Raw genomic sequence first — 27,807 nt, forward strand, 5'->3', positions numbered from 1 at the left:
TATCGCTGATCGCGCGAGAACGTTCAGGACTGTTTCTCATCTTCCACTTCCTGCGGCGCTTCCTGTGGAGAGACGAGCGTGGAGCCGGGCGGGAGGACGCAGGATCGCCTAGTGTGACAGGTAAGTAGCGACCCCCGTCCCCAGCGATGTCGCTGGTGAGATCTGCCTGTGTGGCAGCTCACTAGCGACCCCTTAGCGATGTACCAGCGATCCTGACCGCGTCATATCGCTGGTCGGGATCGCTGGTACATCGCTAAGTGTGACAGTACCTTTAGTCTTTGGCATTCCTCCTATGTGCTGTCATGGGGGGTTATTAGAGAAAATAGAATTAGACTTACCGGTAATTCGGTTTCTAATAACATACCATGACAGCACGGGTATTTCCCACCCCTTTACTTAATCATTTTTTTAAGCTGGTAATAATAAATATACTTAAGCATTCATACTTTGCGGTCCTTTGTAACAACACTGGGGAATGGAGGTAGGAGGGACTATTTGACCTCTTTTGTGTTTCCTGTCCTGTACACAGTGACTGCACCAGCAGAATAGTGAGTGCAGCTCTGGGGTATAATACAGGATGTAACTCAGGATCAGTAATGTAATGTATTGTGGTGCAGTGACCGCTGTGTCCGCTAGGGGGCGCTGTGTGGGTGTCCCAGGACAGCCGTATAAACATTTCCATTGCCCTGATAGGTGTAGGATACTGAAAGATCATAATGATCAGCAGAGGTACTGCTGACTAGTACGTTCTGTTACAATGTGTCAGGGAAGCCTGTGTGTGGTTTTGTGCAATAGGACCTTGGGTGAGGTCATAGCCATGTGATCACCTGTGGGTGTGGTTATGGACCATATAAGGTACCTGAGGTCTGGTCACATGTGGGTGAATGCAGGGACCCGATTGGTCCAGAGAGGAAGGTCCTGCTGACATAGGGCTTCCTGCCTGACAGCACATGTGGACGCTGTGACTAATGGCGATGTGTGCCTGACCATTCCCAGGGAGAGGGAAGGAACGTTTGCAGTGTAAAGCAGCATGCAAGGTAACCCGGAGATGGGACTGCTACTGAGAGACTGTATAGCCTGCTGGCTAGTTGAAGCACAGCCTGTGTGACTAGGAGGGCTATAGGGGAGCAGAGCTCCAGTGTGAAGATACCCTGCTGTCTACTATAAGACTGTTGCATGTTACTTCTGGAGGTTTATGAAGGATGAATAAACCTCATGGACTATGATTTGTTGGAAAATCCTGTGCCGGATGTGTTTTTGATCGCTGCAAGCGAGTGTCCCCCAACCCTGAATAACAGCGCTACCTCACAGTATGTACACAGTGATTGCACCAGCAGAATAGTGAGTGCAGCTCTGGAGTATAATACAGGATGTAACTCAGTAATGTAATGTATGTACACAGTAACTGCACCAGCAGAATAGTGAGTGCAGCTCTGGAGTATAATACAGGATGTAACTCCGGATCAGTAATGTAATGTACAGTGCCTTGCGAAAGTATTCGGCCCCCTGGAACTTTTCAACCTTTTCCCACATATCATGCTTCAAACATAAAGATACCAAATGTAAATTTTTGGTGAAGAATCAACAAGTGGGACACAATTGTGAAGTTGAACAAAATGTAATGGTTATTTTAAATTTTTGTGGAAATTCAAAAACTGGAAAGTGGGGCGTGCAATATTATTCGGCCCCTTTAACTTAATACTTTGTTGCGCCACCTTTTGCTGCGATTACAGCTGCAAACCACTTGGGGTATGTCTCTCAGTTTTGTACATTGAGAGACTGAAATTCTTGCCCATTCATTCTTCCTTGGCAAACAGCTCGAGCTCAGTGAGGTTGGATGGAGATCGTTTGTGAACGGCAGTTTTCAGCTCTTTCCACAGATTCTCGATTGGATTCAGGTCTGGACTTTGACTTGGCCATTCTAACACCTGGATACGTTTATTTGTGAACCATTCCATTGTAGATTTTTCTTTATGTTTGGGATCATTGTCTTGTTGGAAGACAAATCTCTGTCCCAGTCTCAGGTCTTTTGCAGACTCCAATAGGTTTTCTTCAAGAATGGTCCTGTATTTGGCTCCATCCATATTCCCATCAATTTTAACCATCTTCTCTGTCCCTGCTGAAGAAAAGCAGGCCCAAACCATGATGCTGCAACCACCATGTTTGACAGTGGGGAAGGTGTATTCAGGGTGACGAACTGTGTTGCCTTTACGCCAACCGTATCGTTTGGCATTGTTGCAAAAAAGTTCGATTTTTGGTTTCATCTGACCAGAGCACCTTCTTCCACATGTTTGGTGTGTCTCCCAGGTGGTTTGTTGCAAACTTTAAACAACACTTTTTATGGATATCTTTGAGAAATGGCTTTCTTCTTGCCATCTTCCATAAAGGCCAGATTTGTGCAGTGTACGACTGATTGTTGTCCTATGGACATGAAGAGAGAAGGAAGATTCGGCACTGGAGACTTGATAAAATCCACGATAAGTTTTATTCACATCATTTCATGATAAAACCATAAAGGGGAAAACAGACCCCCCCACGCCTGATGCGTTTCGAACCTTACACCAGGTTCTTCCTCAGAGAATCATGTCTCTGAGGAAGAACCTGGTGTAAGGTTCGAAACGCGTCAGGCGTGGGGGGGTCTGTTTTCCCCTTTATGGTTTTATCATGAAATTATGTGAATAAAACTTATCGTGGATTTTATCAAGTCTCCAGTGCCGGATCTTCCTTCTCTCTTCATGTTTGCAACACATGGTGGTCAGCCATTTGATCCCTAGGCACGACCGGCTTACAGGACTATTTTGGTGAGCACAAATTTCCCTTTCCCCTTCCTAATTTTCTGTCCTATGGACAGACTGTCACACTTCAGCTGTAGATCTCTGCAGTTCATCCAGAGTGATCATGGGCCTCTTGGCTGCATCTCTGATCAGTCTTCTTATTTGAGATGAAAGTTTAGAGGGACGGCCGGGTCTTGGTAGATTTGCAGTGGTATGATACTCCTTCCATTTCAAACTTCTCTACAACAGTATCACGGACCTGCCTGTTGTGTTCCTTGTCTTCATGATGCTCTCTGTGCATCAAACAGAACCCTGAGATTATCACAGACCAGGTGCATTTATACGGAGACTTGATTACACACAGGTGGATTATATTTATCATCATTAGTCATTTAGGACAACATTGGATCATTCAGAGATCCACAATGAACTTCTGGAGTGAGTTTGCTGCACTGAAAGTAAAGGGGCAGAATAATATTGCACGCCCCACTTTTCAGTTTTTGACTTTCCACAAAAATTTAAAATAACCAATAAAATTTGTTCAACTTCACTATTGTGTTCTACTTGTTGTTGATTCTTTACCAAAAATTAACATTTGGTATATTTATGTTGGAAGCATGATATGTGGGAAAAGGTTGAAAAGTTCCAGGGAGCCGAATACTTTCGCAAGGCACTGTACATTACATTACTGGTCCTGAGTTACATCCTGTATTCTACTCCAGAGCTGCACTCACTATTCTGCTGGTGCAGTCACTGTGTACATACATTATTGATCCTGAGTAACATCCTGTATTATACTCCAGAGCTGCACTCACTGTTCGGATGGTGCAGTCACTGTATACATACATTACTGATCCTGAGTTACATCCTGTATTATACTCCAGAGCTGCACTCACTATTCTGCTGGTGCAGTTACTGTGTAAGTATCACTGCAGCAAAAGTATCGTGAAGATGCAGTTATTACTACGGCCGATAATTAACATCAAGCTCCTCTCTTCACACAGGTACAATCTCTGCTCCTGCTACAATCCCTGTTTGCTGTCATCTAGTGCAACCTTTCATTTAATGGTATATAACAGTTGTCACGGGGTCCTTCTCTGGTATCACACAATCAACAGAGCAAGAGGAGAGTGAACAATTCCAAGACATTTATTTAGGCAAAAATATGAAAGGTCCATATTCAGTCCACCCCACAAAGGATAGATAGTCCAGAATCTGAATGCAGTTCAGTAACAGTATAACATGTCCAGGGAGATGAGAGTCCAAAATCCAGCTGACAGTGATAACATGTTCCATATATTCTTTCTCTCTGAAGTCCTGTCTTCACACAGCAACTGACTTGCCCAGCCCCTATCCTCCCCAGCCCCCTCATTATGTCCAGGGAGAGTCAAACAGGTTGGGGACAGTTTTCAGGCCTCCCAGACTTGACAAAAGGTGCCTAGGGGATTATGACACTACAGGGGGTCATCAAGAGTCATAGATAAAAGTAAGGCTGCAGACATACAAGGCATCAAGATTAACACTATGCAAATCAGTGAAATAGCAATATACACAAAATGATATCCATATAGCATATCACACCATCACAACTGTGCCTACTGAATGTTTGCTAAATTCATTTGTTGCATTGAACTCAATATTTACTGCTGTATAGCCATATTGGGGCCAGTAGAGATGTTATCAGGTGTAAGGTGTTACTAGCATATGGATGTAGCCAGGCCCTGTGCCTTTGATTGTCTAACATCCCCTGGTGTGCTAGGCAATTGGTAATTTATTCCAAATCAGTTCCCTCAATCCGTCTCACCTGATCCTCTACTCAGTCCTATATATTCAGATGCCGCCTAGGGGGGCACGTGTCTCCCTGCAGCATAAGTATCATGAAGATGCAGTTATTACTACAGCAGTTAGTCACGGCAGGAGTCAGGACCCCACACTATACACCTGTCTCTTTTGGGTATGTCTACTGTGTAAGCCCTTCTTATTACTTGGACTTAGCTTTTCTTTTAACCTATCTTATTTCTTCACCATGTTTACATATGCCCTTACAGTGTTTACTCCTTTAGTCCTCACTCTCCTTCGCTATCCCCAAACCCCAGCACCCTCTAACCAAATTATTATTAATTTATATAGCACCATTGGTTCCATGGTGCTGTACATGAGAAGGGGTTACATACAAATTACAGATATCACTTACAGTAAACAAACTAACAATCACAGACTGATAGAGGGGAGAGAGGACCCTGCCCTTTTGGGCTTACATGCTACAGGATGGTGGGGAAGGAGACAGTAGGTTGGGGGGTTACAGCAGTTCCAGTGATGGTGAGGCAGTAGCTCCAGTAGTGGTGAGGAGGCAGCGGGGATCACTGCAGGCTGTAGGCTTTCCTGAAGAGATGGGTTTTCAGGTTCCGTCTGAAGGATCCGAGGGTGGTTGATAGCCGGACGTGTTGGGGCAGGGAATTCCAGAGGATGGGGGCTATTCGGGAGAAGTCTTGGAGGCGGTTGGCTGAGGAGCGAATAAGTGTGGAGGAGAGAAGGAGGTCTCGGGAGGATCGGAGATTACATGAGGGACGGTATCTGGAGATTAGTTCAGAGCTGTATGGAGGAGACAGACTGTAGATGGCCTTGTAGGTCAGTATTTGTAGTTTGAACTGGATACGCTGAGGGAATGGGAGCCAGTGAAGAGATTTGCAGAGGGGAGAAGCGGATGAGTAGCGAGGAGAGAGATGAATTAGTAGGGCGGCAGAGTTGAGAATGGACTGGAGAGATGCAAGGGTGTTAGCAGGGAGGTCACAGAAAAGGATGTTGCAATAGTCGAGGCGGGAGATGATGAGGGCATGCACAAGCATTTTAGTAGATTGAGGGATGAGGAAGGGACAGATTCTGGAAATATTTTTGAGCTGGAGGCGACAGGAGGTGGAGAGAGCTTGGATGTGCGGTTTGAAGGACAGGGCAGAGTCAAGGGTTACTCAGAGGCAGCGGACCTCCGGTACAGGGGAAAGCGTGATGTTGTCAATTGTTATAGAAAGGTCGGGTAAGGCAGATCTGTGAGATGGGGGGGAAAGATGATCAGTTCAGATTTATCCACATTGAGTTTGAGGAAGCGAGAGGAGAAGGAGGATATGGCTGATAGACACTCTGGGATTCTGGAGAGCAGAGAGGAGATGTCTGGGCCAGAGAGGTAGATCTGCGTTTCATCGGCATAAAGGTGGTACAGGAATCCGTGGGACTTTATGAGTTGCCCCAGACCAAGTGTGTAGATTGAGAAGAGTAGGGGTCCTAAAACAGAGCCTTGGGGGACTCCAACAGAGAGAGGGTGGGATGAGGAGGTAGTGTGGGAGGGGGAGACGCTGAATGTGCGGTTGGAAAGGTATGAGGAGATCCAGGATAGGGCTAGGTCTTTGATGCCAAAGGAGGAGAGCATCTGTAGTAGGAGGCAGTGGTTAACTGTGTCGAAAGCAGAGGACAGGTCTAGAAGCAGGAGTATAGAGTATTGTCCATTAGCTTTGGCTGTATGTAGGTCATTGGTAATTTTGGACAGGGCTGTCTCAGTGGAATGATGGGGGCGGAAGCCAGATTGTAGATTGTCAAAGACCAAGTTAGATGAGAGATGGGAGGAAAGTTCAGTGTGGACATGCTGCTCAAGGAGTTTAGAAGCGAATGGGAGTAGCGATATTGGGCGATAGCTGGATGTGGCTGTTGGATCGAGGGTTGGCTTTTTAAGGATAGGTGTGATTGTGGCATGTTTGAAAGCAGAAGGGAAGGTACCAGAAGTTAGTGATAAGTTGAAGAAGTGGGTTAGGGATGGGATAAGAGTGGTGGTGATGTTGGGGAGGAGGTGGGATGGGATAGGGTCAAGTGCACAAGTGGTGAGGTGTGATTTGGAGAGAAGATGAGCAAGCTCTCCTTCAGTAATGTTCGGTAAGGAGGTTGTGGGGTTTGGGCATTGGTCTGGTATACAAAGGGGTTGAGGTGGTTGGGCAATAAAGACTTGCCATGTTTGGTCTATCTTGTTTTTTAAGTGTGTGGCAAAGTCCTCGGCAGAGATTAGGGAAGTCGGAGGTGGCAGTGGTGGGCGGAGGAGGGAGTTAAAAGTATTGAACAACTGTTTGGGGTTGTGGGATAAGGAAGATACAAGGGATGTAAAGAAGGCCGGTTTAGCAGAAGTGAGAGCTGATTTGAATGCAAGTGTTGCTTGTTTGAGTGCAGTGAAGTCGTCTTGCGAATGTGTTTTCTTCCAGCGCCGTTCTGCAATTCTGGATGCTTGCAGAAGCTTTTTAGTGGTGTTCTTGTTCCAGGGTTGTCTATTGGTTCGTCGCACTCTGTTATGCATGACCGGGGCGACTGAGTCGATGGCTGATGCAAGAGCGGCATTGTAGAAACTAGTGGCAGTGTCGTGGAGTGAAGCTATGGAGGACAGTGGTAGAATAGAGTCAGAGAGTGTGCGAGTGTCTAGATGTGAGAGGTTTCTGCGGGGGTGCGCATGCTGCTGGACGTGGGTGACAGGTGAGGAGGACAGGGATGAGAAAGTGAGTAGATGGTGGTCAGATAGAGGTGTCAATGGGGATGTTGAAGTCTCCCATGATGATGGTGGGAATGTCAGTAGAGAGAAAGTGAAGGAGCCAGGTAGAGAATTGGTCAATAAAGGAAGTGGTCGGGCCTGGAGGTCGGTATATGACGGCCACTTGGAGGGAGAATAGATGCGGACGGAGTGAACTTCAAAAGAGGGGAGGACAAGGGAGGGAAGAGGTGGGATTGGGTTGAAGGTGCAGTTGGAAGAAAGGAGAAGGCCCACTCCTCCGCCATGTCTGTTGCCAGGGCGAGGAGTGTGGGTGAAGTGGAGGCCACCGTAACATAGCGCAGCAGCGGAGGCGGTGTCGGAGGGTGTCAGCCATGTTTCGGTGAGGCCAGGGAAGGAAAAGTTGCGAGAGGTAAAGAGATCATGAATCACATGGAGTTTATTGCAGACAGAGCGGGCATTCCAGAGTGATCCAGAGAGCGGGAGCAGGGTGGTGGTTGTCAGGGTCACGGATTTGAGGTGGGAAAGATTTCTGGTGTTTGTGTTTTGGAAACGATAGAAGGGGGTAGTAATGGGAGGTATGAGCTGTGGGGGTCCAGGGTTGGGAGATATGTCGCCAGCAGTGAGGAGAAGCAGAGAGAGGGAGAGCATGTGGGAGGAGGGTGGGTGGCTTGTTTTGTATTTTATTAGGAGAGCTCTGAGGTTGAGGAGCAGTTCAGCAGAGGAGGTCAGGTGGGGAGGCAAGAGGGAAGGAGAGATTACTATTTGGTTAGCGGGTGCTGGGGTTTGTGGATAGCGAAGGAAAGTGAGGATTAAAGGAGCAAAAACTGTTAGAGCGTATGTCAGCATGGCAAGAGTAAATTAGAAGGCAAAAGAAATGTAGTACATTTAAATGCAGCGTTTAGTTGTACTTTCTGGTCACTTCAGGCTCATTTCAGGCATTATTTCAGATATTATCCTTCGACGACATCCTTTGACAGACAGACCTTAAGCGGGAGTCACACATAGCGAGATCGCTGCTGAGTCACCACTTTTGTGACGTAACAGCGATCTCACCAGCGAGATCGCTGTGTGTGACAGCCATCAGCCCCCCTGCCGGTATCGCTGCAAGAAACATCTGGACATATTTTTGGTCGCCGGTCTCCCGCTGGCCAGCACGCATCGCTGCGTGTGACAGGCGGGAGACCAGCGATCAGCTGTAAAAAATAGAATTAAAATAAAAAATATTGTTATTCTCACCTTCCGATGTCCCGCACAGCCATCTGGCCTCTCTCCACGCTCCGGTCCCAGTGATCCTTTGCACGAATGACTGCGAGACTTCGCGCTCCCGCGAGACCGTGACGTCTCGCGGTCATTCTTGCAAAGGAGCACTGGGACCGGAGCGTGGAGAGAGGCCAGATGGCTGCGTGGGACGTCGGAAGGTGAGAATAACAATATTTTTTATTGTAATTCTATTTTTTTACAGGGATGGCAAGCAATGCCGGGCGCTCGGCATCTCTGTGCTGATCGCTGGTGCATCTGTCTGTGTGACAGCTCACCAACGATCACATAGCGACTTACCAGCGATCCTGACACCTTGATATCGGTGTCGGTATTGCTGGTAAGTCGCTATGTGTGACTCCAGCTTTCGGCTGTATGCACACGCTGCGGATTTTGCTGCGGTTCCGCAACGGTTTTGGCCGCTGCGGACCCGCAGCAGTTTCTGCTGCGGTGTACAGTACCATGATTCCCTATGGGAATAAAAAACCGCAGTGCAGATGGTGCGGAATTTTCCGCGCGGATTATCTGCGGTTTTCAATCCGCAGAAAGAATTGACATGTCAATTCTTTCTGCGGATTCTGCTGCGGTTTGCCATCTCCTCCATTGAGGAGATGAAAAACCGCAGAGCAATTCGCAGGTAAAACCGCAGGTCTTTTGACCTGCGGATTTTACAAAATCCACGCGGATGAATCCGCACCTAATCTGCAGCGTGTGCACACAGCCTTAAGGCCCCGTCACACTAAGCGACTTACCAGCAATCCCGACACCGATATGAAGGTGTCAGGATCGCTAGTAAGTCGCTATGTGATCGCTGGTGAGCTGTCACACAGACAGCTTCACCAGCGATCAGCACAGCGATGCCGAGCGCCCGGCATCGCTGGCTATCGCTGTAGAAAATAGTATCAAAATAAAAAATATAGTTATTCTCACCTTCCGACGTCGCGTTCAGCCATCCTGCCTCTCTCCACGCTCCGGTCCCAGTGATCCTTTGCACGAATGACCGCGAGATGTCACGGTCTCGCGGGATAACAAAGTCTCGCGGTCATTCATGCAAAGGATCACTGGGACCGGAGCGTGGAGAGAGGCAGGATGGCTGAACGGGACATCGGAAGGTGAGAATAACTATATTTTTTTTTATTTTTTTACTCCTGATCGCTGGTCTCCCGCTGTCACACACAGCGATGCGTGCTGGCCAGCGGGAGACCAGCGACCAAAGAAATGTCCAGAGGTTTCTTGCAGCGATCAGCGATACCGGCAGGGGGGCCGCTCGCTGATCGCTGTCACACACAGCAATCTCGCTGGTGAGATCGCTGTTACGTCACTAAAGTTGTGACTCAGCAGCGATCTCGCTACCGAGATTGCTTAGCGAGACGGGGCCTTTAGAGTCTGAATTTATAAGAAGTCAATTGCACCTCAAACAAGCCAGGTGTGATCAGAAGGAGGGAGGAGCAGTAGGGAGACTGGCCAGACACAGGACACAATTAGAACTCGGAGAAAAAAAAAAAAACAACAAATGGTCAGATCTAAAAGGACAGATAAAGCATTGATAGGAAACAGATACAGGGGTGATTGATTGGGGTTCAGGAGAGATGGGTGATGAAGGTATTGCAGCTAGGAAACATACCTGGGAAAGAAGCAGATTGATTGTCAGATTGATAGTAATAGTGAAGCATAGTAATAATAATAATGAAGCATCTATAGCAGGGAGTTATTTTTCAGGCATTATTTCAGACATTATCCTTCGACGACATCCTTGGACAGACAGACCAAATAATCATCTCCCCTTCCCTCCCCACCTGACCTCCTCTGCTGAACTGCTCCTCAACCTGAAATCTGTCTGAATGAAACATAAAACAAGCTGCCCACTCTCCTTCTCCCATCTGCTCTCCCTTTCTCTGCTTCTCCTCACTGCTAGCGACATATCTCCCAATCCTGGACCCCCACAGCTCATACCCCCATTACTTCCCCTTCCTACCGCTCCCTATCTAATAAGAACTACCGCAATCTTTCCAACTTAAAACCTGTGACATTGACACCCAACCCCCTGCTCCCTCTCTCGGGAGCACTTTGGAATGCCCGCTCCATCTGCAATAAGCTCCATGTGATTCATGACCTCTTTCTCTCACAATCTTGCCTACCTCGGCCTCACAGAAACATGGCTGACACCCTCTGACACCGCCTCCCCTGCTGCGCTGTGTTTCGGCGGCCTCCACTTTACCCACACTCCTTGCCCTGGCAACAGACAAAGTGGAGGAGTGGGTCTTCTCCTTTTTTTCAACTGCACCTTCAACCCAATCCCACCTATTCCCTCCGTAATCCTCCCCTCTTTTGAAGTCCACTCTGTCCGCATCTACTCTCCTTCCAACCTCCAAGTGGCCGTCATATACCAACCTCCAGGCCCGACCACTGCCTTCATTGACCAATTCTCTACCTGGCTTCATTTTCTTTCAACTGACACCCCCACTATCATCATGGGTGACTTCAACATCCCCACTGATACCCTTCAATCAGCAGCCTCCAAACTCCTGTCCCTTACTTCATCCTTTGGACTTACTCAGTGGTCCTCCTCAGCCACCCACACAGACGGACACACATTAGACCTGGTCTTCACCCGTCTTCTCTCTTTCTAACTTCATCACCTCCCCTCTCCCTCTATCTGACCACCACCTACTCACTTTCTCATCCCTGTCCTCCTCACCTGGCACCCATGTCCAGCAACACGCGCACCCCCGCAGAAACCTTGCACACCTAGACACCCACGTGCTCTCTGACTCTATTCTACCACTGGCATCCATATCCTCACTGCATGACACAGACGGTGCCACTGCTTTCTACAATGCCACTCTCGCATCAGCTATTGACACGGTCGCCCCTCTCGTTCATGGCAGAATGCGACATATCCACAGACAACCCTGGCACAATAACACCACTAAAAAGCTTCAGCAAGTGTCCAGGATTGCAGAGCGGTGCTGGAAGAAAACAAATTCGCAGGATGACTTCACCACATTCAAACAGGCAACACTCTATTTCAAATCTGCCCTCACCTCTGCTAAACAGGCCTACTTCACAACCCTTGTATCTTACCACCCCAAACAGTTATTCAAAACATTTAACTCCCTCCTCAGCCCACCACTGCCTCCTCCAACCTCCCTCATCTCTGCCAAGGACTTTGCCACACACTTCAAAAACAAGATTGACCAAACAAGGCAAGTCTTCAACACTCAACCACCACAACCCCTTTGTATTTCAGACCAATGCCCAAACCCCATAACCTCACTCGCCAACATCACTGAAGGGGAGCTTAATCGTCTCTTCTCCAAATCGCACCTCACAACCTGTGCACTCGACCCCATCCCACCTCCTCTCCAATCTCACCACCACACTTATCTCATCCCTAACCCACCTCTTCAACCTATCACTAACATCCAGTACCTTCCCTTCTGCTTTCAAACATGCCACAATCATGCCTATTCTTAAAAAGCCAACCCTCGACCCAACCGCTATGTCCAGCTATTGCCCAATATCGTTGCTCCCATTCGCTTGCAAACTCCTGGAACAGCATGTCCACGCTGAACTTTCCTCCCATCTTTCATCTAACTTGCTCTTTGACAATCTACAATCTGGTTTCCGCCCCCATCACTCCACTGAGACAGCCCTGACCAAAATTACTAACGACCTACTTACAGCCAAATCAAATAGACAATACTCTATACTCCTGCATCTAGACCTGTCCTCTGCATTCGACACAGTTGACCACTGCCTCCTACTAGAGATCCTCTCCTCCTTTGGCATCAAAGGCCTTGCCCTATCCTGGATCTCCTCATACCTTTCCAACCCCACATTCAGCGTCTCCCACTCCCACACTACCTCCTCTTTCCACCCTCTCTCTGCTGGAGTCCCCCAAGGCTCTGTTTTAGGACCCCTACTCTTCTCAATCTATACACTTGGTCTGGGGCAACTCATAAAGTCCCACGGATTCCACTACCACCTTTATGCTGATGACACTCAGATCTACCTCTCTGGCCCAGACGTCACCTCTCTGCTGTCCAGAATCCCGGAGTGTCTATCAGCCATATCCTCCTTCTCCTCTCGCTTCCTCAAGCTCAATGTGGACAAATCTGAACTCTTCATCTTTCCTCCATCTCACAGATCTTACTTACCCGACCTAGCTATAACAATTAATGATATCACACTTTTCCCAGTACCGGAAGTCCGCTGCCTCGGAGTAACCTTTGACTCTGCCCTGTCCTTCAAACCGCATATTCAAGCTCTTTCTACGTCCTGTCGCCTCCAGCTCAAAAATATTTCCAGAATCCGTCCTTTCCTCAACCCTCAATCTAGTAAAATGTTTGTGCATGCCCTCATCATCTCCCGCCTCGACTACTGCAACATCCTTTTCCGCGGGAATGTAAAATGCGATTTTCCCGCGGAATGGAATTCCGGAATTCTCGCGGTAATTTCCGCGAGAGTTCCGGTACGTGTGAACTCAGCCTTATACTTCAGAGCTGCACTCACTATTCTGCTGGTGCAGTCACTGTGTACATACATTACATTACTGATCCTGAGTTACATCCTGTATTATACTGCAGAGCTGCACTCACTATTCTGCTGGTGCAGTCACTGTGTACTTACATTACATTACTGATCCTGAGTTACATCCTGTATTATACTCCAGAGCTGCACTCACTATTCTGCTGGTGCAGTCACTGTGTACATACATTACTGATCCTGAGTTACATCCAGTATTATACTCCAGAGCTGCACTCACTATTCTACTGGTGCAGTCACTGTGTATATTACATTACTGATCCTGAGTTGCATCCTGTATTATACTCCAGAGCTGCACTCACTATTCTGCTAGTGCAGTCACTATGTACATACATTACATTACTGATCCTGAGTTACATCCTGTATTATACCCCAGAGCTGCACTCACTATTCTGCGGGTGCAGTCACTGTGTACATACATTACTGATCCTGAGTTACATCCTGTATAATACCCCAGAGCTGCACTCACTATTCTGCCGGTGCAGTCACTGTGTACATACATTACTGATCCTGAGTTACTTCCTGTATTATACTCCAGAGCTGCACTCACTATTCTGCTGGTGCAGTCACTGTGTACATACATTACTGATCCTGAGTTACATCCTGTATTATACCCCAGAGCTGCACTCACTATTCTACTGGTGCAGTCACTGTGTACATACATTACATTACTGATCCTGATTTACATCCTGTATTATACTCCACAGCTGCACTCACTATTCTGCTGGTGCAGTCACTGTGTACATACATTACTGATCCTGAGTTACATCCTGAATTATACTCCAGAGCTGCATTCACTATTCTGTTGGTGCAGTCACTGTGTACATACATTACTGATCCTGAGTTACATCCTGTATTATACTCCAGAGCTGCACTCACTATTCTGCTGGTGCAGTCACTGTGTACATACATTACATTACTGATCCTGAGTTACATCCTGTATTATACTCCAGAGCTGCATTCACTATTCTGCTGGTGCAGTCACTGTGTATATACATTACTGATCCTGAGTTACATCCTGTATTATACTCCAGAGCTGCACTCACTATTCTGCTGGTGCAGTCAGTGTACATACATTACTGATCCTGTGTTACATCCTGTATTATACACCAGAGCTGCACTCACTATTCTGCTGGTGCAGTCACTGTGTACATACATTACTGATCCTGAGTTACATCCTGTGTTATACCCCAGAGCTGCACTCACTATTCTACTGGTGCAGTCACTGTGTACATACATTACATTACTGATCCTGAGTTGCATCCTGTATTATACTCCAGAGCTGCACTCACTATTCTGCTAGTGCAGTCACTATGTACATACATTACACTACTGATCCTGAGTTACATCCTGTATTATACCCCAGAGCTGCACTCACTATTCTGCTGGTGCAGTCACTATGTACATACATTACTGATCCTGAGTTACATCCTGTATTACACTCCAGAGCTGCACTCACTATTCTGCTGGTGCAGTCACTGTGTACATACATTACTGATCCTGAGTTACATCCTGTATAATACCCCAGAGCTGCACTCACTATTCTGCTGGTGCAGTCACTATGTACATACATTACTGATCCTGAGTTACATCCTGTATTACACTCCAGAGCTGCACTCACTATTCTGCTGGTGCAATCACTGTGTACATACATTACTGATCCTGAGTTACATCCTGTATTATACCCCAGAGCTGCACTCACTATTCTGCTGGTGGAGTCACTGTGTACATACATTACTGATCCTGAGTTACATCCTGAATTATACTCCAGAGCTGCATTCACTATTCTGCTGGTGCAGTCACTGTGTACATACATTACTGATCCTGAGGTACATCCTGTATTATACTCCAGAGCGGCACTCACTATTCTGCTTGTGCAGTCACTGTGTACATACATTACATTACTGATCCTGAGTTACATCCTGTATTATACCCCAGAGCTGCACTCACTATTCTGCTGGTGCAGTCACTGTGTACATACATTACATTACTGATCCTGATTTACATCCTGTATTATACTTCAGAGCTGCAGTCACTATTCTGCTAGTGCAGTCACTGTGTACATACAGGATGTAACTCAGGATCAGTAATGTAATGTATGTACACAGTGACTGCACTAGCAGAATAGTGACTGCAGCTCTGGGGTATATTACAGGATGTAACTCAGGATCAGTAATGTAATGTATTATACTCCAGAGCTGCATTCACTATTCTGCTGGTGCAGTCACTGTGTACATACATTACTGATCCTGCGTTACATCCTGTATTATACTCCAGAGCTGTACTCACTATTCTGCTGGTGCAGTCACTGTGTACATACACACGGTGGCTCAGTGGTTAGCGCTGCAGCCTTGCAGCGCTGGGGTCCTGGGTTCGAATCCCACCAAGGACAACATCTGCAAGGAGTTTGTATGTTCTCCCCGTGTTTGCGTGGGTTTCCTCCGGGTACTCCGGTTTCCTCCCACACTCCAAAGACATACTGATAGGGAATTTAGATTGTGAGCCCCCATCGGGGACAGTGATGAAAATGTGTGCAAACTGTAAAGCGCTGCGGAATATGTTAGCGCTATATAAAAATAAAGATTATTATTATTACATTACTGATCCTGAGTTACATCCTGTATTATACTCCAGAGCTGCATTCACTATTCTGCTGGTGCAGTCACTGTGTACATACATTACTGATCCTGAGTTACATCCTGTATTATACTCCAGAGCTGTACTCACTATTCTGCTGGTGCAGTCACTGTGTACATACATTACATTACTGATCCTGAGTTAATCCTGTATTATACTCCAGAGCTGCACTCACTATTCTGCTGGTGCAGTCACTGTGTACATACAGTACATTACTGATCCTGAGTTACATCCTGTATTATACTCCAGAGCTGCACTCACTATTCTGTTGGTGCAGTCACTGTGTACATACATTACATTACTGATCCTGAGTTAATCCTGTATTATACTCCAGAGCTGCACTCACTATTCTGCTGGTGCAGTCACTGTGTGCATACATTACATTACTGATCCTGAGTTACATCCTGTATTATACTCCAGAGCTGCACTCACTATACTGTTGGTGCAGTCACTGTGTACATACATTACATTACTGAGTCACATCCTGTATTATACTCCAGAGCTGCACTCACTATTCTGTTGGTGCAGTCACTGTGTACATACATTACATTACTGAGTTACATCCTGTATTATACTCCAGAGCTGCACTCACTATTCTGCTGGTGCAGTCACTGTGCACATACATTACTGATCCTGTACTCATCCTGAGTTACCTCCTGTATTATACTCCAGAGCTGCACTCACTATTCTGCTGGTGCAGTCACTGTGTACATACATTACTGATCCTGAGTTACATCCTGTATTATACCCCAAAGTTGCACTCACTATTCTGCTGGTGCAGTCACTGTGTACATACATTACATTACTGATCCTGAGTTACATCCTGTATTATACTCCAGAGCTGCACTCACTATTCTGCTGGTGCAGACACTGTGTACAGATAGTGCTGTGGATTGTTTTTTCTCACTATGACTATCAGACTCCTCACTCTGCAGATGATGTAAAACTACAACTCCCATCATGCTGCTGGGTCCCATGTCTCCACCAGACCAGTCGCTGTCTATATAGAAGCCTGGATACTGGAGGAGCAAGAGACGCTCTTTCCTTCCTCCCCTCTATGATCGTCACTTCCTGTCCCCTCATCTCTGTGGTCCCGGCTGTGGAGGAATCATGGCGGCGCCCATCAGGCTGCAGTCTGTGCTGGCCCTTGTGACAGGTCATTCTATATTAACCCCTCTAGCCCCTGTGCAGACATTATCAGCTGCTCCTGGGATCTGGATGGGATCCAGTTGGGGTCTCAGGTTGTTTTGTACCCGCAGATAAGAGACACCAAAGGCGTCCTGCAGCCACTTATCTCCCGCCCTATAGGAGTAATGTGTTGTGATTGTGCAGGACGTTAGACTTCAGAGCAGTTTTCTTTTTCCTCCTGTTGGGATTGTGTTATATACAGCAGGCAGTGGTGTAGTGTAAATCATTGGGGATAAATCAAATATAGCACAGAGAATCTGAGACGCTGATTTATAACTCGAGACCACGGAAAAAGTAGTTAAGACGCAGCTGAAAAACCAGTGCAAGTGATACTGACCACTGCTAGCGACACCAGTGCGAATGATACTGACCATTGCTAGCGACACCAGTGCGAGTGATGCTGACCATTGCTAGCGACATCAGTGCGAGTGATGCTGACCATTGCTAGCGACACCAGTGCGAGTGATGCTGACCATTGCTAGCGACACCAGTGCGAGTGATGCTGACCATTGCTAGCGACACCAGTGCGAGTGATGCTGACCATTGCTAGCGACACCAGTGCGAATGATACTGACCATTGCTAGCGACACCAGTGCGAATGATGCTGACCATTGCTAGCGACACCAGTGCGAGTGATGCTGACCATTGCTAGCGACACCAGTGCGAGTGATGCTGACCATTGCTAGCGACACCAGTGCGAATGATGCTGACCATTGCTAGCGACACCAGTGCGAGTGATGCTGACCATTGCTAGCGACACCAGTGCGAATGATACTGACCATTGCTAGCGACACCAGTGCGAATGATACTGACCATTGCTAGCGACACCAGTGCGAATGATGCTGACCATTGCTAGCGACACCAGTGCGAGTGATGCTGACCATTGCTAGCGACACCAGTGCGAGTGATGCTGACCATTGCTAGCGACACCAGTGCGAATGATGCTGACCATTGCTAGCGACACCAGTGCGAGTGATGCTGACCATTGCTAGCGACACCAGTGCGAGTGATGCTGACCATTGCTAGCGACACCAGTGCGAGTGATGCTGACCATTGCTAGCGACATCAGTGCGAGTGATGCTGACCATTGCTAGCGACACCAGTGCGAGTGATGCTGACCATTGCTAGCGACACCAGTGCGAGTGATGCTGACCATTGCTAGCGACACCAGTGCGAGTGATGCTGACCATTGCTAGCGACATCAGTGCGAGTGATGCTGACCATTGCTAGCGACACCAGTGCGAGTGATGCTGACCATTGCTAGCGACACCAGTGCGAGTGATGCTGACCATTGCTAGCGACACCAGTGCGAGTGATGCTGACCATTGCTAGCGACACCAGTGCGAGTGATGCTGACCATTGCTAGCGACACCAGTGCGAGTGATGCTGACCATTGCTAGCGACACCAGTGCGAGTGATGCTGACGAATGCGATTGATGCTGACCGTCACTGCAGCAATAACTGACGACTGTGTATGCACCCTCACTACAGATGGGAGCCACAGGCATGCACCTGCTCGGATATCTAATGCTTTTTGTCATCCTCCCCTCCCGCCCACAGCGCGGTGCAATGTGCCAGATGGTGGCGCTATTCTTTATCGTTTTCGCTTATAGGGGGCAACTCCTCCACACAAACATTTTTACCTGCTGTGGAATGAAAACTTCTATAACTCTCTTGCCAATTTAATGTTCTGATTCTGCCCGATTTTTTTCTAGATGTTTGCTTGCTGTCTGTGAATGGAAACATTTTTGTACATGAAGCCTCGGCATAAACATGAGTCTCCAAGATATATAGCAGATGTTCCCGGCACATACAGGAAGCCCCTGGCATATATAGAGGAAGCCCCCTGCACTTCCAGGAAGCCCCTGGCATAAATAGAGGTAGCCCATTGCACATACAGGTTACCCCCGGCATAAATATCGGAAGTTCCCTGCACATACAAGAAACTCACAGCATATGTAGATGAAATCCCTGACATATAGAGGGATGCCCCGGCATAAATAGCGGAAGTTCCTGACACATACAGGAATCTCCGACATATATAGGGGAAGCCCCTGGCATGTACAATAATGCCATGGCGTATACAGGTATGCTGTGCATATTTAGAGGAATCCCCTGACATACAGGAAGATCTCTGCACATGCAGGAAGCCACTGGCATATATATAGGAAGCTCCGAGCACAAACAAGAAGCGCCCGGCATATACAGGAAACCCCCTGCATATATAGAGAAAGCTGCCAGCCATACAGGAAACCCCCGGCATATATAGAGAAAGCTGCCAGCCATACAAGAAGCCCCCGTCATATATAGAGAAAGCTGCCAGCCATACAGGAAGCCTCCGTCATATATAGAGAAAGCTGCCAGCCATACAGGAAACCCCCGGCATATATAGAGAAAGCTGCCAGCCATACAAGAAGCCCCCGGCATATATAGAGAAAGCTGCCAGCCATACAGGAAGCCCCCGTCATATATAGAGAAAGCTGCCAGCCATAGAGGAAACCCCCGTCATATATAGAGAAAGCTGCCAGCCATACAGGAAACCCCCTGCATATATAGAGAAAGCTGCCAGCCATACAGGAAGCCTCCGTCATATATAGAGAAAGCTGCCAGCCATACAGGAAGCCTCCGTCATATATAGAGAAAACTGCCAGCCATACAGGAAGCCTCCGTCATATATAGAGAAAGCTGCCAGCCATACAGGAAGCCTCCGTCATATATAGAGAAAGCTATACAGGACATAGATGCATTTTGGTCCCAGCAGAAAAGCAAACAGATGAACGGCAAACTAGGGCACACAAATCACCACATTAACAGACGGAGCTATTTATCTGAAGTATTGCGGTATGTAGTTCAGTAAATAAACGGAGGTGCTTGCATGAACAAACATGAATCATTCAATGTATAGTCGAAGAAGAAAAAATGCAGCACTCACCAGTTACACTGAAAAACTGTGCGTCTTTTATTTCACATAAATGCCATCGACAGGTTAATGGACAAGCAGGACGTTAGAGGAATATACAGTATATATACACACACACAAGCAGGACGTTAGAGGAAAATACAGTATATATACACACACAAGCAGGACGTTAGAGGAATATACAGTATATATACACACACAAGCAGGACGTTAGAGGAATATACAGTATATATACACACACACAAGCAGGACGTTAGAGGAATATACAGTATATATACACACACACAAGCAGGACGTTAGAGGAATATACAGTATATATACACACAAGCAGGACGTTAGAGGAATATACAGTATATATACACACACATGCAGGGCATTAGAGGAAAATACAGTATATATACACACACAAGCAGGACGTTAGAGGAATATACAGTATATATACACACACATGCAGGGCATTAGAGGAAAATACAGTATATATACACACAAGCAGGACGTTAGAGGAAAATACAGTATATATACACACAAGCAGGACGTTAGAGGAAAATACAGTATATATACACACAAGCAGGACGTTAGAGGAAAATACAGTATATATACACACAAGCAGGACGTTAGAGGAATATACAGTATATATACACACACATGCAGGGCATTAGAGGAAAATACAGTATATATACACACAAGCAGGACGTTAGAGGAATATACAGTATATATACACACAAGCAGGACGTTAGAGGAATATACAGTATATATACACACACATGCAGGGCATTAGAGGAAAATACAGTATATATACACACAAGCAGGACGTTGGAGGAAAATACAGTATATATACACACAAGCAGGACGTTAGAGGAATATACAGTATATATACACACATGCAGGGCATTAGAGGAAAATACAGTATACAGTGGGGCAAAAAAGTATTTAGTCAGTCAGCAATAGTGCAAGTTCCACCACTTAAAAAGATGAGAGGCGTCTGTAATTTACATCATAGGTAGACCTCAACTATGGGAGACAAACTGAGAAAAAAAATCCAGAAAAATCACATTGTCTGTTTTTTTTTTCATTTTATTTGCATATTATGGTGGAAAATAAGTATTTGGTCAGAAACAAAATTTCATCTCAATACTTTGTGATATATCCTTTGTTGGCAATGACAGAGGTCAAACGTTTTCTGTAAGTCTTCACAAGGTTGCCACACACTGTTGTTGGTATGTTGGCCCATTCCTCCATGCAGATCTCCTCTAGAGCAGTGATGTTTTTGGCTTTTCGCTTGGCAACACGGACTTTCAACTCCCTCCAAAGGTTTTCTATAGGGTTGAGATCTGGAGACTGGCTAGGCCACTCCAGGACCTTGAAATGCTTCTTACGAAGCCACTCCTTCGTTGCCCTGGCGGTGTGCTTTGGATCATTGTCATGTTGAAAGACCCAGCCACGTTTCATCATCAATGCCCTTGCTGATGGAAGGAGGTTTGCACTCAAAATCTCACGATACATGGCCCCATTCATTCTTTCATGTACCCGGATCAGTCGTCCTGGCCCCTTTGCAGAGAAACAGCCCCAAAGCATGATGTTTCCACCACCATGCTTTACAGTAGGTATGGTGTTTGATGGATGCAACTCAGTATTCTTTTTCCTCCAAACACGACAAGTTGTGTTTCTACCAAACAGTTCCAGTTTGGTTTCATCAGACCATAGGACATTCTCCCAAAACTCCTCTGGATCATCCAAATGCTCTCTAGCAAGCTTCAGACGGGCCCGGACATGTACAGGCTTAAGCAGTGGGACACGTCTGGCACTGCAGGATCTGAGTCCATGGTGGCGTAGTGTGTTACTTATGGTAGGCATTGTTACATTGGTCCCAGCTCTCTGCAGTTCATTCACTAGGTCCCCCCGCGTGGTTCTGGGATTTTTGCTCACCGTTCTTGTGATCATTCTGACCCCACGGGGTGGGATTTTGCGTGGAGCACCAGATCGAGGGAGATTATCAGTGGTCTTGTATGTCTTCCATTTTCTAATTATTGCTCCCACAGTTGATTTCTTCACTCCAAGCTGGTTGGCTATTGCAGATTCAGTCTTCCCAGCCTGGTGCAGGGCTACAATTTTGTTTCTGGTGTCCTTTGACAGCTCTTTGGTCTTCACCATAGTGGAGTTTGGAGTCAGACTGTTTGAGGGTGTGCACAGGTGTCCTTTTATACTGATAACAAGTTTAAACAGGTGCCATTACTACAGGTAATGAGTGGAGGAAAGAGGAGACTCTTAAGAAGTTACAGGTCTGTGAGAGCCAGAAATCTTGATTGCTTGTTTCTGACCAAATACTTATTTTTCCACCATAATATGCAAATAAAATGAAACAAAAACAGACAATGTGATTTTCTGGATTTTTTTTTCTCAGTTTGTCTCCCATAGTTGAGGTCTACCTATGATGTAAATTACAGACGCCTCTCATCTTTTTAAGTGGTGGAACTTGCACTATTGCTGACTGACTAAATACTTTTTTGCCCCACTGTATATACACACAAGCAGGACGTTAGAGGAATATACAGTATATATACACACACATGCAGGGCATTAGAGGAAAATACTGTATATACACACAAGCAGGACGTTAGAGGAAAATACAGTATATATACACACAAGCAGGACGTTAGAGGAATATACAGTATATATACACACACACAAGCTGGACGTTCGAGGAATGCTGTGGGAGGGAGGTGCCAGACAACGGCCGCTTCGCGATTACTCGCTTCTACGGTTAGCTGGACCCGTAGAAGAGAGTAATCGCGAAACGGCTGTTGTCTGGTACCTCCCTCCCCCAGCATTCCTCTAACATCCTGTGTGTGTGTGTGTGTGTGTGTGTGTGTATATATATAATGTACACCACATGGCGGATGGTTTTCTTTTATCATGGAGGCCCTGGGTTACATCTGGTAAGCGTGATATTTCCATCAGGATGGCATAAAACACTACAGACCCACAATGCAAAACACAAACATGTGCAGACTGTACCGGGCCTGGTCCTGCTCGCAACGCTGAATGTCTGTTGCAGCTGTGTCCAGTCCAGGCTTTCCTTTGCCATCTGTGCACAAGAATATTTCTATTCACTTACAGCAAGAGCATGAAGTAAGTAGTTCCCGAGTGATGTGACAGATTGCTCTAATGCAGCATGATACATTTCTCCATCTCTGGTGCTCCCTCAGGTGGTGGCAGCGGCATCGGTCGAGCAGTCTGCCAGCGACTGTCACAAGAAGGCGCATCAGTTGCCGTCATTGATCTTAACATTGAATCCGCTAACGAGACCCTGCAGAGCCTGAGCCGGGATGTCCCAGGTCAGGACCATGTGGCCCTCACTGCTGACGTGTCCAGATCTGAGAGTGTCAATGCCCTAATGGAGCAGATACAGGTAGATCGGGGCTCATCCTGCATGTGCTCCAGCAGCGCAGACGGCAATGAACGTGTCAGTGACTGCACTCTGTTTCCCCCCCAGTCTCGCTTCTCGGCTCCTCCTCGTGTAGCTGTGAATAGCGCTGGAATCACCAGGGATGAATTTCTACTTCGCCTCTCAGAGGAATCGTTTGACTCTGTGCTGAATGTCAATCTCAAGGTATCAATCTATCTCACTAAGGACAACATCTCTGAGCAGTTTGTATGTTCTCCCCGTGGGTTTACTCCCACACTCCAAAGACATACTCATGAGGAGATCAATTGTGAGTGGTGATAATGCTTCTACAGCTGTACAGCACTCTGGAATATGTTGGTGTTTTAGCAGTGACTATAATAAATCTGTCTGTCTACTCCAGTGTTTATTAACTCTAGTCCACAAGTTTTCCCCATCAGGTCAAGATTTCCTTTGTAGTGCACACATTATGTCAACCCCCAGAATTTGCCTCAGGGGTCCTCTCTCTAGTTGTTGAGGGACTGTATTCTAGAAACACTGCTCCATCCTATATGTCACATGCTGCATCGTGGATCCAGCCAGGCTGCTGTGTGTCGGGATAGGATGCAATGACATCCTGTTGTTTGGTTCCCTGATTTCTGAGTCCTGTGATTGACTGTAGTCTTCACGTGACTGGAATAGGAAGTTATTGCATCCTGTCCCCACACAGACCAATAGAGCGTCCTGCGCTGGATCTATAGGGTGTTACAGCTGGTGAATATGCATCATTTTATTACATTGAAACCATTCCTGCTGCTCATACATTTCTAGAAGCCTTAAGGTTATTCGGCAGCGCCGAGATCTGCAGATTTCCCCAACTGTTCCCTAACGTGTATAAGGAAGCGTAGGGAGTATGGATATGTGATAGGGGGGCAATTCTAGCTTTGGATGGACTCCCCACCCATCTCTTTCAGCGCACAGTTAGCATTTTGGGAAGATTGTATCTCTATCTCTGCTTTCCTTTTCTTCTCCTGTCAAACATCAACTTTATTCTCATTTACACAAGGAAAGACTAGAAGCAATGGGATGAAACTGAACGGGAGGAGACACAGATTAGATATTAGAAAAAACTTTTTGACAGAGTGATCAATGAGTGGAACAGGCTGCCACGAGAAGTGGTGAGTTCTCCTTCAATGGAAGTCTTCAAACAGAGGCTGGACAGACATCTGACTGGGATGATTTAGCGAATCCTGCTTTGAGCAGGGGGTTGGACTAGATGGCCCAGGAGGTCCCTTCCAACTCTACGATTCTATGAAACACAATGACGTCCGCGGCAGAGATATGATGCAATGGGAGGTCACTGACATCACGGGTTTCTTACTCTTTTTCTCCTGCAGGGTCCGTTTCTTATCACGCAAGCAGTGGCCCGATCTATTGTAGCCAGTGAGAAAAATGGTGGCTCCATCATCAACATTGGGAGCATTGTGGCAAAGGTGAGATGGACAAATAATACACGGTAATACACACTGGCACATGGTGTCTACTAGCTGACACTATGGCAGTCCTCCGCGCTCTGAAGTGACCAGGCAGTAATATTCAATGTACCAGTATATCTATTGTCTCCTGCAGGTGGGGAATCTCGGGCAGGCGAACTACGCTGCCTCTAAGGCCGGAGTACAAGGTCTGACAAAAACTGCAGCCAAAGAACTCGCCAAGTGAGTAGAAATGAATCATTAAAGGAAGCATGACTTAAGCCCCCGTTACACACTGCGATATCGCTGTAAAATCACCGATTTTGTGACGTTGCAGCGATATTGCTAGCGATATCGCTGCATGTGATACTTACCTCCGACCGGCTCCCCCGCTGGTTATCGCTGATCGCGCGAGAACAGGCTGGACCATTCCTCGTCAGCCACTTCCTGCGGCGCTTCCTGCTGTGACGACGAGCGACGCATGGAGCCGGGCGGGAGGACGCAGGATCGCCGCGTCTGACAGGTAAGTAGCGACCCCCGTCCCCAGCGATGTCGCTGGTGAGATCTGCCTGTGCGGCAGCTCACTAGCGACCACTTAGCGATGTACCAGCGATCCTGACCGCGTCATATCGCTGGTCGAGATCGCTGGTACATCGCTAGGTGTAACGGTACCCTTACGGTACATCTGTTATCTGCCATTACCACAGCTGCAGAGCTTGTGACAGTGTATCAGAGATCTCTGTGATGAATCCTGCAGTGGTGTAAGCAGGACGTGGTCTGGATATGTAGATCATGAGTAAACTATTGCCATTCGGTGATTCCCCTTCTCCCTTCACAGGTTTGGTATTCGCTGTAACACTGTATTACCTGGATTTATTGCCACCCCAATGACTGATAAAGTCCCACAGAAAGTGCTGGACAAAGTGAGCTGATGTCTGCAGTGTCTGGCTAGTAGGGCTTCTTTACTCTCTTACATGCACCTTTCTTGTTATACTTTTGTGTCTCCACATTACTGACCATGGGACCTAGGACTGGTGTGAAATTTGTGGAAGCAGAGGACCCATCATTGCAATGCTGCCATAGTGGCTCCCTCCCTGCGGCCACCGCTATGGAGGGAGCTCCCTGCGGCCACCGCTGGGGGGGGGGGAGCTCCCTGCATACAGACGTATACTGTTACTCCACATGGCGTTAATAGTGACTGCAGAAAGAATGGTCTCCTTTCTAACGTCAGACAAACGTCTATACAGGTAGATGTAGATTTCTGACGTAATACATAATGGTGAAATCCAACTTATAGAGAAGTGAGACTTTTTCACGTTTCTGGGTGAGACGTCGACCTGTGAGTTCCTCTGCTTCTGTGTTTGCCTCTGTTTTAAATTCCTCCCTTTTGGTTATATAGAAGACTACAGATATACGTGGTTCCCCCTCCCCATAGTGCTGGTCACAGTATAATTCCCACCTTCTTGTGTGGTGTCTGCGGCTCAGCTCATTCTTTGTTCATATCATGATGTCATTATTTTCCCCTTTTTTCACAGTTTGCGGGTATGATACCACTGGGAAGACTCGGCCGGCCTGATGGTGAGCCAGTCATAAGTTTTCGGTTGTTCTCTGAGATTGACAGGCAGGCCTGCACCCCGAATACTTCATACACTGATGTGGACACGGCTCTAGCCTCGTGGTGCTCGTCCAGTTCCGCTGCTGCACATGGCGTCATTGTCCAGGACCTGAATGACAGGGAGAGCAATACAAGGGTTGGGAACGGACAGTGCCAGGAGGACAAGGAGTGTTCAGTAAATGGTGGTCACATGTATGGTGCAGCCCCAAGAGCCTCTATCGCATCACCAAGAGTTTTCCGTAACCGCAGTTTTTATTATTTCAGATGTCGCCGATGTCTGCGCTTTCCTGGCCTCAGACGAGAGCAAATATATCACCGGAGCAAGTATAGATGTGACAGGTAAATGTCAGAACGGGAGGGTCATAGAGGACCATGTGCATCATAATTGATGATTTTCACTTTCTTGCAGTCTTATGTGGATATATTGGAGTTTTTGCCCATTATGGTTCATTGTACTTTACACTGCAGCTCTGCTTGCTCATATGGGCAGCTATGAATAAGCACAACGTTACCAGGAGTTTAGTACGTGAAGAGCTGATTGCCATTACTGCCATGACATGTGATCTTTTCTCTTGTCTCCCCAGGTGGCCTGTTCTTATGATTTTGGGTGCCAGTCAGACATGACGCCACCTCCTTTGTGTCCCAGAGAGGCAGCCAGAGACGCCAAGACTGCTAATTGTACTGTTAATTGTAAATAATTTCAGACATGACTATTACTATGGATTAAATATGAAATATATTTTTATTCATCTTCACCTGAAGCTTTGTGTAATTGTCTGAGTGTTCAAGGTTCAGGAGCAGGGGGATGTGCGGAACTATTTCCTATCAAGACTTTTAAAGGGTTATTCCTGTTTTCATAAATAGGTATTTTTAAAATAAACACTTTTGCAATTTACTGTTTTTTAAACTTGTCAGTCGTTCTTGAGATATTAACACTTTCTTGTTTTGTTTACAGCTTGTTGAGTTGGAGACCGACCACCTCTGCTGGACAGCATAGTATGTACAATGTACAGTGCTTACAAGTTCTTTACTGTTTAGCTTGTAAGAGCTGATCCGATGCTGGCGGGATTGCTGGAGCTCTCTGTTACCTCCTTATTTTAACCAGCTTCAATGCAGTGTTTACAAGCTACACAGCAGTGGTGGTCGGTCTCTTAGGCAACGAGCTGTAAACAAACAGAAAAGTGTTAATATCTCAAGAATGGAAATTACTAACCTGAGGAATATCCCTTCAAGGCTCTGTATATGGTGACAGTCACACAGGAATAAAACGTTATGCTGCATTTGGTCACTGTCACCTTTCTGAGATTTTACATTTGTAGAATAAATAAGATTCAAATATTTTTCACCCTAATTTGTGATACTTTGCGCTTCAATTTTATGTCATTTTTATGTAACCTTTTTTTTGCTGATATCAGAAAAATTGGGGGGAAAAAAAGAAATGTAGGTCTATTTTTTACGACCACAAAGGACACCTAAAAACATTCTAAAGGCTTAT

At 46.6% G+C, this 27,807-nt stretch overlaps 1 protein-coding gene across 3 annotated transcripts; it reads left to right on the plus strand.

Annotated features, from left to right (window-relative positions):
• Nucleotides 1-797: 797 nt before the first annotated feature.
• HSD17B8 (hydroxysteroid 17-beta dehydrogenase 8) lies at nucleotides 798-27,652 on the plus strand. Of its 3 annotated transcripts, none has more exons than XM_073561343.1 (9): nucleotides 798-1,037; nucleotides 23,050-23,252; nucleotides 23,337-23,453; nucleotides 24,623-24,718; nucleotides 24,855-24,940; nucleotides 25,536-25,620; nucleotides 26,233-26,275; nucleotides 26,577-26,651; nucleotides 26,897-27,652. In XM_073561343.1, the coding sequence occupies exons 1-9, from the start codon at nucleotides 1,031-1,033 to the stop codon at nucleotides 26,911-26,913; spliced, it is 729 nt and encodes a 242-aa protein (XP_073417444.1). In that variant the 5' UTR covers nucleotides 798-1,030; the 3' UTR covers nucleotides 26,914-27,652. The 3 variants fall into 3 exon arrangements, 2 of the variants coding, with proteins under 2 accessions (XP_073417444.1, XP_073417443.1); XM_073561342.1 differs by lacking the exon at nucleotides 798-1,037 and adding an exon at nucleotides 16,767-16,891; XR_012227072.1 differs by lacking the exons at nucleotides 798-1,037; nucleotides 26,897-27,652 and adding an exon at nucleotides 16,767-16,891 and having other exon boundaries at nucleotides 25,536-25,648; nucleotides 26,577-26,643.
• The last annotated feature ends 155 nt before the right edge of the window (nucleotides 27,653-27,807 follow it).

Source organism: Dendrobates tinctorius, unplaced genomic scaffold (genome assembly GCF_039654945.1).
Source record: "Dendrobates tinctorius isolate UK_male_01 unplaced genomic scaffold, ASM3965494v1 ptg000315l, whole genome shotgun sequence".
Classification (NCBI taxonomy): Eukaryota; Metazoa; Chordata; class Amphibia; order Anura; family Dendrobatidae; genus Dendrobates; species Dendrobates tinctorius.

Excerpts from the sequence above, each read along its gene's own strand:
- HSD17B8 (XM_073561342.1), top strand. The coding sequence starts at position 16,846 with ATGGCGGCGCCCATCAGGCTGCAGTCTGTGCTGGCCCTTGTGACAG. Across the intron at positions 16,892-23,049 it reads TGTGCTGGCCCTTGTGACAG|GTGGTGGCAGCGGCATCGGT; the intron begins GTCATTCTATAT and ends GTGCTCCCTCAG. Across the intron at positions 24,719-24,854 it reads TTGGGAGCATTGTGGCAAAG|GTGGGGAATCTCGGGCAGGC; the intron begins GTGAGATGGACA and ends TGTCTCCTGCAG.